We start from the raw sequence: 11,014 nt of genomic DNA, 5'->3' as shown, positions 1-11,014 counted from the left end.
TCTGCCGACTCGATTTAAAAGACTCTCACTTTTCTCGCCGCGACGAAACCTCGGTTTTCCGTCTGCTCCTTTCTGCCGTTATTCCGTAACGGGAATCTCCTCCGTGTACCTACCCCCACGGAATTCGCAACTGTGTGCGTTAACGGTTTTCCGGCTGTATACCCTCCCTGCCCCGCTCTCGCGATCCAACTGGCCTGTTTGTGTGTGTGTGTGTGTGTTTGTTTTCGAGTGACTTTTGTGACTTCCGACTTTTTGATACCCTGTATTGTCTTCCCCCCTTCTTTACTAAAGGGTTTTATTATTGTATTTCGCACTCGGTGTCCTCTGGCCCGCCGGCGCCCGCGCTTCCTGGCTTTAAGTCGCTAATATGAGCCGTTTTCGTTTTTTTGGTTGTCGCGTGCTCCAATACACAAATTACTGGTGACGTGAATTTCTTTATTTTGAACGGCCCGTCGAACCTTGGCCCACACTGTTTCTCCCACCTTGGGAGATCTCCTTCGGAGATTATAGAGGCGAGCCTAATCCTGCGCTGCCTTCTCCATATTCCTCCGCACCAGTTCGAAAAACTCCTTTATTTTTTCCGCATTTTCTGCCGGCGTCTGGGTACACCTTCCTGTTCCGGCTGTCTGTTCGTCAAACAATGCGTTCGGCAGCCTTGGTTCTCTTCCCTGAGTTATAAATGCCGGCGAGTATCCGGTGGTCTCCGCCACACTCGTGTTTACCGATAGCTGCACCTCCGACCATTTCTTGGGGAGTATATGGAGCCGTGAGCTGGTGTCTCACACCTGCTCCAAAAACCTCTTGAACGCCCTGCTCGTGAATTGGACTTCGTTGTCCGTGATTATAACTTTTGGCACCTCGTATCTGGCCACTATTCGCTCTCGCACAGCCTTTCGTAGCGTCTCGGTGGTTGCCTTACGTATGGGAACGATCTCGGTCCACTCGGAGAACCTGTCCACCAGGTCCAGCAGCATCGAATTCCCGTGCTTCGACCTCGGGAAGGGGCCCACAAAATCCGCACACACGGTGGCCCATGGTTCTTCCGGCACCTGGGTCAGCATTTTCCCGGCTGCTTGCAGCTGGGAATCGGGATGGGGCGCTACGATAATAGCGGTCTGATAGCGGTCGATCGATAGTGAGATCGATAGGCACGACATCGGAATATCGACAGGAACATGAAGTGGCAACGCCGGTCGCCAATATCGATAGCTCGACCGCGCAATCGGCGACGGACAACATCGATGAGAATAGAAAGTGGCAACGCCGATCGCCAACATCGATAACTCGATCGTAGTGAGTATCGGTGGAGTTGCCAGAGATGACAGTCAATGAGAAGTGCGCGGAGAGCCCTACAGCCACACAGTCGATCGGGAAAAGTACGCGGAGTACACGGACATTCAATCAGAAAATACGCGGAGTGCCACACGGGACAGCCGATCCGGAACAGTGCGTGGAGGGCTACACAGTGACGCGAACAAGTGAAAGTACAAGTGCGTCGAAGCGAGCATCTAAAGAGGATCTCCGCAAGAAAGGACCAGCGAAGGACAAGCAAACACCAGGATCTGGCGTGGTCAAAAGGTCAAAAGTCAGTGGTCGCAAAGGTGGTTCGGGCAGAAGCTCTAGCTGATCTTACGGACGATACACCCTGCCCCATAACATTCTAAGTCCAGTCGAGCCAGCACGGATACGCCGTCGAGAGCGACGTAGGACCAGCGAAGAAGAACGAAGAAGGAGCGGCGACGCTCGACCGAAGGCGAGGGTCACAGGATTCTTTTTATCAAGTCATTGAATAAAGGTGGTTCAAATCTGAAACTCTGTCTTCTCTTTGGTCGGGCAATCACACAAATCATAAATTTGGTGGAACGAACAAACAAACTCTCTGAGCTAGCCGTTGCAATTCGAAGCGAGCAGAAAATAAGAAATCAGTTAGTTACATCTGGCGCCCAACGTGGAAGCGCCAGTCGGTACAGCATGAGATTCTTAATCTCTCTAACCCACGGGAATCCCGTTATTTCCCTTTTTGCCCACGGCTCACTCGGGTACAAGGTCCAACACATGTCCCGTTAGTTCACGGTGCGTCCTTTTTGTGCTTGTCCAAAGTCCGCACCGTTGCCGTTCGACCTTTGTGCCCTTGGCCGGTTCGAGTCCAAGGTCCAGCGCGGTTAGTTCACGGTCTCTCCGCTTTACCGTTTGACCTGACCGACCTTGACTCTTCTCGCTGTTGCTATGCCGATCTCCTGTACCCGGATTTGTGGGGAGTTTTAAGACTCCCCACAATATAAAGTATGCCATTCAATTCAATTAACGTAATAACGTAATAAATACTTTTTTATTAGAAGAAAATGAAGATCACGAGGTAAACAAAATTATTGAAAATGGAAATTTATCGTCGTTATACATAGAGGAAATGCTAAGTTTTTATGACGTTTCAGTCTTGCATAATAGAACGTCACTTTTATATGTAATAAAAATTCCAAATCTAGAGAATAAAGAATACGAAAACATTTTAATCAAGCCAATTGTAAGGAACAATACAATCATCAATGTTAAAATAAGAGAGTTATTAATAAACAAGAGAGAACGCTATAGTCGAGTTCCCCGACTATCTGATACCCGTTACTCAGCTAGTGTAAGTGCGAAGGACAGTTTTTGGCGGTTTGTGGGCGTTAGAGTGGGCGTGGCTAAAAGTTTTTTGGCAAATAGATAGAAATTTACAAGACTAATACAAAAATGAAAAAATATCAAAACCTTTTTCAAAAGTGTGGGCGTGGCAGCTTTGGGCGGTTTGTGGGCGTTAGAGTGGGCCTGGCAAAACGTTTTTTTGCAAATCGATAGAAATTTACAAGACCAATACAAAAATGAAAAAATATTAAAACATTTTTCAAAAATGTGGGCGTGGCAGTTTTGGGCGGTTTGTGGGCGTTAAAGTGGGCGTGGCAACCTGAATCGACAAACTTGCGCTGCGTCTATGTCCCTGGAGTCTGTATGCTTAATCTCAACTTTCTAGCCTTTGTAGTTCCTGGGATCTCGACGTTCATACGGACAGACGGACAGACAGACGGACGGACAGACGGAGATGGCCAGATCGACTCGGCTACTGATCCTGATCAATAATAATATTAAGATTTGTAATAAAAACGAAATCGTAGACGTAAGTAAGACATAATGTTTGCCTAGGCTTTTCATAGGAGAACAGGCGCAGTGCGGATTTGGTAATGCAGATCATATTAAGACGATCGAAGAAGTCGACGATGGAATATTACTGCTAAACAACTTTAATGGCACGCTGAGGTGGAGCAACAAAATAAAGCATTTGGTGGGCTCATATGTGGTAAAATTCTTCTGACTCTAAAGATAAACGATATGGAATATGGCAACACTGAAGTGACATTGACGAGGCCACACGCACCCATCATATAATTAACACCGGAGGAGACAGAGAATCAAAATAGATTTTCTACAAAGATTGGAGAACCAACAACATTAAGCTATTGCGTAAGCTCAAGATTGACACCATCTTCAATTGAAGCACGATCATAATCCTATTCAACATTTCACTGCTTATCACGGGTGCCTGTTTCCAAGGCAGAAGAAAGCACGGCCTACCGTATTTTTAACGCTTGAGGACTAACATCAAATAAAGAGGGAAGAGTTAATTAAACAAAAATTCAACCCTCTAATGCGCAAACAAATGATCTACATATGAGCTCCACAACACGAGCATCCGCTCCACAAATTGTAATGCCCTGCCCAAATTGCTAACCTAGCGTCTGCGACACTTCCGCGACTCTGCAGCAACGAGGCCTTTGCCGTGACCGATGACAGCGGCAACGTTTTCCTAGGGCCAGATTAGGGTACGATAATTTAAGAATCTTGAATATAAAAACAAAAGAGAACGCTATAGTCGAGTTCCCCGACTATCTGATACCCGTTACTCAGCTAGTGGAAGGGAGAAGGAGAGTTTTAAACACAGTTTTTGGCGGTTTGTAGGTGTTATAGTGGGCGTGGCAGAAAGTTTTTTGGGAAATCGATAGAAATTTACAAGACTAATACAAAAATGAAAAACTATCAAAACATTTTTCAAAAGTGTGGGCGTAGCAGCTTTGGGCGGTTTGTGGGCGTGGCAAAAAGTTTTTTGGTAAATCCATAGAAAATTACAAGACTAATACAAAAATGAAAAAATGTCAAAACATTTTTCAAATGTGTGGGCGTGGCAGTATTGGGCGGTTTGTGGGCGTTAGAGTGGGCGTGGCAACATGAATCGACAAACTGAAGTCTGTATGCTTAATCTCAACTTTCTGTTCCTGAGATCACAGCGTTCATACGGACGGACAGACAGACGGACAGACGGACGGACGGACAGACGGACAGACGGACATGGTCATATCGACTCGGCTATTGGCCCTGATCAAGAATATATATACTTTATATGGTCGGAAACGCTTCCTTCTGCCTGTTACATACTTTTCAACGAATATAGTATACCCTTTTACTCTACGAGTAACGGGTATAATAAAAGAGAAAAAAACATAATTTTTTCCAAACTTACAACACAAAAATTTGCGTAGAATTCATTAGCATAAGAAAATAAATAAGCTAATGTTCCTTCCTCAATGATAATAATAATAAGTGAATGTTAATAAGTGAAAGTGAACTCTGACATAAAGTGAATTAAAAGAATCATTTAAAGAAATTTTTTATTTTGTTTTGTGAAGAGTATAAATTTATTATGTCAAACCCTAATAACCTAGTTAGAACCGCGTCTTAAACGCGCAACCATCTCCATCCAACTCGAGTAGTCCAGGTCAACGTAATACACTAGACATGAATGAGCTTAAAAACTGGATAACCAGCATAGTGGCAGAAACATTGCACAAGCAGACTCCTGCGTTCGCCAGGTCAATGAATCCACCTGCAAATTTCTTGACGCGACTGACGAAACGATTAGACCGGACTTGAGACAAATATTTCGGTATCCTGCATACCATTAGAAATAAAGTAATAGGTGACTCAGACGCGGTACTAGAATTTTATAATGTGTCGTTGGATTGGTCCTCCATATCCAGAGGAGACTTACCTAAGCTTCTGGCTATTAAAGAACCACAAGATTTGCCCCAAGCACTACACTTGTGTCTGAAGCTTGAGCACCAAAATTTTAGAACAGCTCATGCCAACCATAGAAATCAAGATTTTAGACTCGCACAAGGTTTATCGGTATCTTTACCAAGAAACAAGAACAATTATAATGACGTTCCAGTGGTACGACAACAACCACATCTATACCAACAATTCTTTAATCAAAGTCCACTACGACAACAATACCAATCACCGTATCAACAATTTATACCACAGTCACTCCCAAGAGACATAGCTGTCAATAACGGGTATCCAACCTCACAACCTCCTTTCACAAAACTTGGAGACAATTTTTAGAACCCTATATGACGCTAACATGAAATGTCAGCCGGACAAGTGCGATTTTTTAAATCCAGGGTGGAATTACTCGGATTTATAATCTCTGATATAAGGATTGAAGCGAATCCAGCTAAAGTCACAGCAATTGCCGAATTTCCAAACCCAAGAACTTTGAAGGAATTAAGATCTTTGCTTGGGTTATCCGGATATTACAGGCGGTTCATAATGGACTACGCTAGACTCGCTAAGCTTCTGACTTCTCTTTTATGAGGGGAAGATGGACGTGTGTCCAAAAATCAATCCAAGGCTAAGACAATAGAACTTGATGAAAACTAAAAAGTGCTTTGATCTCTAAAGAGGTCATACTTAGTTATCCTGACTTAAAGAAGGTATTTCAATTGACAACCGATTTACGCTTTGGGAGCAGTGCTCTCATAGGATGATAAGCCAATATCCTTCTTGTCCAGGACATTGACAAGAGCGGATGAAAACTATATAGCCAACGAGAAAGAAATACTGGCCATAGTATAAGGCTTGAAGACTCTTAGGAGCCAAGGTCAAGATCTATACCGACCACCAACGAAAACGACTACGAGTTGGAATATAAACCTGGAAAAGCGAACGTAGTAGCAGACGCTACCAGATCAATTTAGTAACTTCAACCCAGCATAGTGCCGAGAGTTCAACTCACGATTTAATTCCTAGCATGGAAGTCCCCATAAACGTATTTAAAAACCAAATTTTTCTCTATACTTCGAAGTCCGACCACTACAAGTTTAGTATCGCCTTCCCTACTTTCCATAGGCACGAGACTCACAGGGAACAATACCACAAAGACGAATTAATAAAACTCCTCATGACATACCTCAACCCATCTGTCATTAATGGCATACAAACCTCAAAACCAATTATGGGTCAAATTCTAGAAATATGCCCAGTCCATTTTAAGAGGTATAGAAATCGTTTCACAAAATCAAAGGTAACAGATTTGGCAAGTTGAGGAATTCTTAAAAGTTCATAATAGAGGGGTTCATAGGGGTTCTCATGAAAATAAGCTTCAACTGTCCAAATGACTTTATTTTCCTAAAATGAAGAGGAAGATAGACACGATAGTTGGGCAATGCAGAATTTCCAAAGGGGGAAAATACGACAGACATCCCCCAAACCCGCAATTAAAACAGACACCGCTTCCGATCATCCATATCATCCATATCGACATCTACTCCACCGAGAAGATGCTAGTGTTCACTGCAATTGACAAATTTTCCAAATTGGCTCAAGCTCGAATAATTAAATCGAAAGCGTTTAACATATTCGACTCCCATTAAGAGACCTTGTCTTTTATTTCGGCGTTCCCAGTACGTGGTGATGGACAACGAAAAAGCTCTCAATTCAGCCTCAATCATTTTTATGCTCAAAGATTAGCTTAACATTGGTTTTCCGAGTACCACCCTATAAGAGTACTGTCAATGGACAAATCGTGAGATTTCATTCTACACTCTCAGAAATAATGAGGTCTATTAAGAAGGATGGAGTTATAAGAATTTTGAAGAACTGTTAGATAGAGCTGTGTAAGAGTATAATTACTCGATCCATTCGGTCACAGGAAAATAACCACTGGAGATTTTCTTTGGTAAAAAAATCCAGGCTGGACAATATAGACAGATTAAGACAAAAACAAAATCAGGACCTACAATACCACAACAATAAACGAAAACCCATTAAAACATAACAGAGACAGGCAGCATAACGAAGACACACTAAACTAGCTGAACACATAGAAAAGAGCCCAGAAACTACGGACAACTACCATATCCTGAACCACGAAATGAATCAAACTTTCTCCACTTTCTACCCCATTAACTCCCTCTTCCATAACAGTAGACCCTTTAGAGCCATTAATTTACTGGGCACCGCATGGAAATAGGTGGCAGGTACACCAGATCATGACGACTTTACATCCTTAGAAAGCAACGTTAACGAGATAATAGATAACAATAATAAACAGGTAGTAATCAATATCAATAATGTTTGTTCGCCCCACCAAATTTATGATTTGTGTGATTGCCCGACCAAAGAGAAGACAGAGTTTTAGATTTGAACCACCTTTATTCAATGACTTGATAAAAAGAATCCTGTGACCCTCGCCTTCGGACGAGCGTCGCCGCTCCTTCTTCGTTCTTCTTCGCTGGTCCTGCGTCGCTCTCGACGGCGTATCCGTGCCGGCTCGACTGGACTTAGGATGTTATGGGGCAGGGTGTATCGTCCGTAAGATCAGCTAGAACTTCTCCCCGAACCACCTTTGTCGACAAAAGACTCCACCGTCCCTTTACTGACCACGCTAGGTCATGGTGTTTGCTTGTCCTTCGCTTGAGGAGATCCTCTCTCTGGATGCCGCTTCGACGCTCGCTTGTACTTTAACTTGTTCCGGGTCTTGTTTCGCGTACTTCACTTGTTCACTATTCCGCTGTACTTTCACTGATCGACTATAATACTCTCCGGGTACTTTCTTCACTAACTGTCCGTCTGTATGGCACTTTCTTCACTGACTGTCCAAGCTGCGCCTGCGCCATGTCTTTTATAGGCCGCGGGAATCCCGTTATTTCCCTTTTTGCGCACGGCTTACTCGGATACAAGGTCCAACTCATGTCCCGTTGGTTCACGATCGAGTTATCGATATTGGCGACCGGCGTTGACACTTCCTGTTCCTACCGATCGTGCCACGTCGTGCGGATTGCAAGATCGAGTTATCGATATTGGCGACCGGCGTTGCCACTGTTCCTATCGAAAATCATTGTAAATCCAGTATTTTCGTTCCCTATCGATCTCACTATCGATCGACCGCTATTATCGTAGAGCCCCCATCCCGATGTGTTGCAGCTCAATGGAGGTAAGTTTGCGGCTTTTGGCTGCTGCGGATGATTTCGCACCTTTTTTTGATGTGAGCTGTATTGTGCCCAATACCCTCCCCTGTCCCAATCAACATGTTGATTCTCTCGTTTTATGCGTATATTGGGGTGTGTACACCCGTATGTCTACTCCGCGCCGAACCGTTAGGCGGAACCGCTGGCCGCCCAGCTCGAGCAACTTCGCCCAGCGGTCCTTGTGCCGTCTGCCCGCCTGCAGCTCGGCCTCTTCGACCACCCGGTGTGGCCACTCCTTTCGCTCCAGCTCCCTCCACGGTTTCTCGTTCGCCGACTCCTGCCTGCGGAGGCAGGGTCGCTGTGGCGGCTGGCGAGCTTCTGGGCAAGATTCCTGCCACGCGATCTTCGGTGGTGGTGGCGCGGGCCACACCCACGGACCCTTCTCCGGGTTCTCCGTCGGGCTTTCGTCGTCCGGCTCCGTCCTCCACCCAACCTCCTCCCCACGCGGGCCTCCGCTTCCGCTGGTGCAGGCCACGTCCGCCCATCCCGATTGTGCGGAGGGTCTGCGCAACGTGTGCCTGGTCCACATCCCAGGCCTGCTGCCGCTCGCACCGGCGCCCCTCCTTATCCTGGGGTGGTGGTGTCGGCGTGCGTGGTGGCGGCGGCGTCGGTGGTGCTGACGGCGGTGTCGGTGGTTGCGTCGGTGGCGGTGGTGGATGCGGCTGCGTCGGCGGCCGTGGTGGATGAGGCTGCGTCGGCGGCGGTGGTGGATGCGGCTGCGTCGGCGGCAACGGCGGCTGTGGCTCCCGGTTGTTATTTGCTGCACGTGCTGCCATTCTGCCGACTCGATTTAAAAGACTCTCACTTTTCTCGCCGCGACGAAACCTCGGTTTTCCGTCTGCTCCTTTCTGCCGTTATTCCGTAACGGGAATCTCCTCCGTGTACCTACCCCCACGGAATTCGCAACTGTGTGCGTTAACGGTTTTCCGGCTGTATACCCTCCCTGCCCCGCTCTCGCGCTCCAACTGGCCTGTTTGTGTGTGTGTGTGTGTTTGTTTTCTAGTGACGTTTGTGACTTCCGACTTTTCGATACCCTGTATTGTCTTCCCCCCTTCTTTACTAAAGGTGTCGCACTCGGTGTCCTCTGGCCCGCCGGCGCCCGCGCTTCCTGGCTTTAAGTCGCTAATATGAGCCGTTTTCGTTTTTTTGGTTGTCGCGTGCTCCAATACACAAATTACTGGTGACGTGAATTTCTTTATTTTGAACGGCCCGTCGAACCTTGGCCCACACTGTTTCTCCCACCTTGGGAGATCTCCTTCGGAGATTATAGAGGCGAGCCTAATCCTGCGCTGCCTTCTCCATATTCCTCCGCACCAGTTCGAAAAACTCCTTTATTTTTTCCGCATTTTCTGCCGGCGTCTGGGTACACCTTCCTGTTCCGGCTGTCTGTTCGTCAAACAATGCGTTCGGCAGCCTTGGTTCTCTTCCCTGAGTTATAAATGCCGGCGAGTATCCGGTGGTCTCCGCCACACTCGTGTTTACCGATAGCTGCACCTCCGACCATTTCTTGGGGAGTATATGGAGCCGTGAGCTGGTGTCTCACACCTGCTCCAAAAACCTCTTGAACGCCCTGCTCGTGAATTGGACTTCGTTGTCCGTGATTATAACTTTTGGCACCTCGTATCTGGCCACTATTCGCTCTCGCACAGCCTTTCGTAGCGTCTCGGTGGTTGCCTTACGTATGGGAACGATCTCGGTCCACTCGGAGAACCTGTCCACCAGGTCCAGCAGCATCGAATTCCCGTGCTTCGACCTCGGGAAGGGGCCCACAAAATCCGCACACACGGTGGCCCATGGTTCTTCCGGCACCTGGGTCAGCATTTTCCCGGCTGCTTGCAGCTGGGAATCGGGATGGGGCGCTACAATAATAGCGGTCGATCGATAGTGAGATCGATAGGCACGACATCGGAATATCGACAGGAACATGAAGTGGCAACGCCGGTCGCCAATATCGATAGCTCGACCGCGCAATCGGCGACGGGACAACATCGATGAGAATAGAAAGTGGCAACGCCGATCGCCAACATCGATAACTCGATCGTAGTGAGTATCGGTGGAGTTGCCAGAGATGACAGTCAATGAGAAGTGCGCGGAGAGCCCTACAGCCACACAGTCGATCGGGAAAAGTACGCGGAGTACACGGACATTCAATCAGAAAATACGCGGAGTGCCACACGGGACAGCCGATCCGGAACAGTGCGTGGAGGGCTACACAGTGACGCGAACAAGTGAAAGTACAAGTGCGTCGAAGCGAGCATCTAAAGAGGATCTCCGCAAGAAAGGACCAGCGAAGGACAAGCAAACACCAGGATCTGGCGTGGTCAAAAGGTCAAAAGTCAGTGGTCGCAAAGGTGGTTCGGGCAGAAGCTCTAGCTGATCTTACGGACGATACACCCTGCCCCATAACATCCTAAGCCCCGGCCAAGCCCGCAGGTTGGTCCTTTGGCAAGGGCAACAATTGCCTGGCTTAAGCAAGAAGGGACGGTGGGGTCAGTGGTCGCAAAGGTGGTTTGGGGAGAAGCTCTAGCTGATCTTACGGACGATACACCCTGCCCCATAACATTCTAAGTCCAGTCGAGCCGGCACGGATACGCCGTCGAGAGCGACGTAGGACCAGCGAAGAAGAACGAAGAAGGAGCGGCGACGCTCGTCCGAAGGCGAGGGTCACAGGATTC

At 47.2% G+C, this 11,014-nt stretch overlaps 2 protein-coding genes across 2 annotated transcripts; both read right to left on the bottom strand.

The window, feature by feature from the left end:
* Positions 1-8,416: 8,416 nt before the first annotated feature.
* On the bottom strand, positions 8,417-9,115 carry LOC122756446 (WAS/WASL-interacting protein family member 3-like). The gene has a single exon (XM_044005967.1). The coding sequence runs from the start codon at positions 9,113-9,115 to the stop codon at positions 8,417-8,419; it is 699 nt and encodes a 232-aa protein (XP_043861902.1).
* A 502-nt stretch (positions 9,116-9,617) lies between these two features.
* Positions 9,618-10,328, bottom strand: LOC122756445. The gene is made up of 2 exons (XM_044005966.1): positions 9,885-10,328; positions 9,618-9,845 (listed from the first exon to the last, which is right to left on the bottom strand). The coding sequence occupies exons 1-2, from the start codon at positions 10,326-10,328 to the stop codon at positions 9,618-9,620; spliced, it is 672 nt and encodes a 223-aa protein (XP_043861901.1).
* Between the last annotated feature and the right edge of the window lie 686 nt (positions 10,329-11,014).

Source organism: Drosophila santomea, chromosome 3L, assembly GCF_016746245.2.
Source record: "Drosophila santomea strain STO CAGO 1482 chromosome 3L, Prin_Dsan_1.1, whole genome shotgun sequence".
In the NCBI taxonomy this organism is placed as follows: Eukaryota; Metazoa; Arthropoda; class Insecta; order Diptera; family Drosophilidae; genus Drosophila; species Drosophila santomea.
This window is presented reverse-complemented; position numbering and strand designations above follow the sequence as displayed.

Excerpts from the sequence above, each read along its gene's own strand:
- LOC122756446 (XM_044005967.1), bottom strand. The coding sequence starts at position 9,115 with ATGGCAGCACGTGCAGCAAATAACAACCGGGAGCCACAGCCGCCGTTG.
- LOC122756445 (XM_044005966.1), bottom strand. The coding sequence starts at position 10,328 with ATGTTGTCCCGTCGCCGATTGCGCGGTCGAGCTATCGATATTGGCGAC. Across the intron at positions 9,846-9,884 it reads TCAAGAGGTTTTTGGAGCAG|AAATGGTCGGAGGTGCAGCT; the intron begins GTGTGAGACACC and ends ATACTCCCCAAG.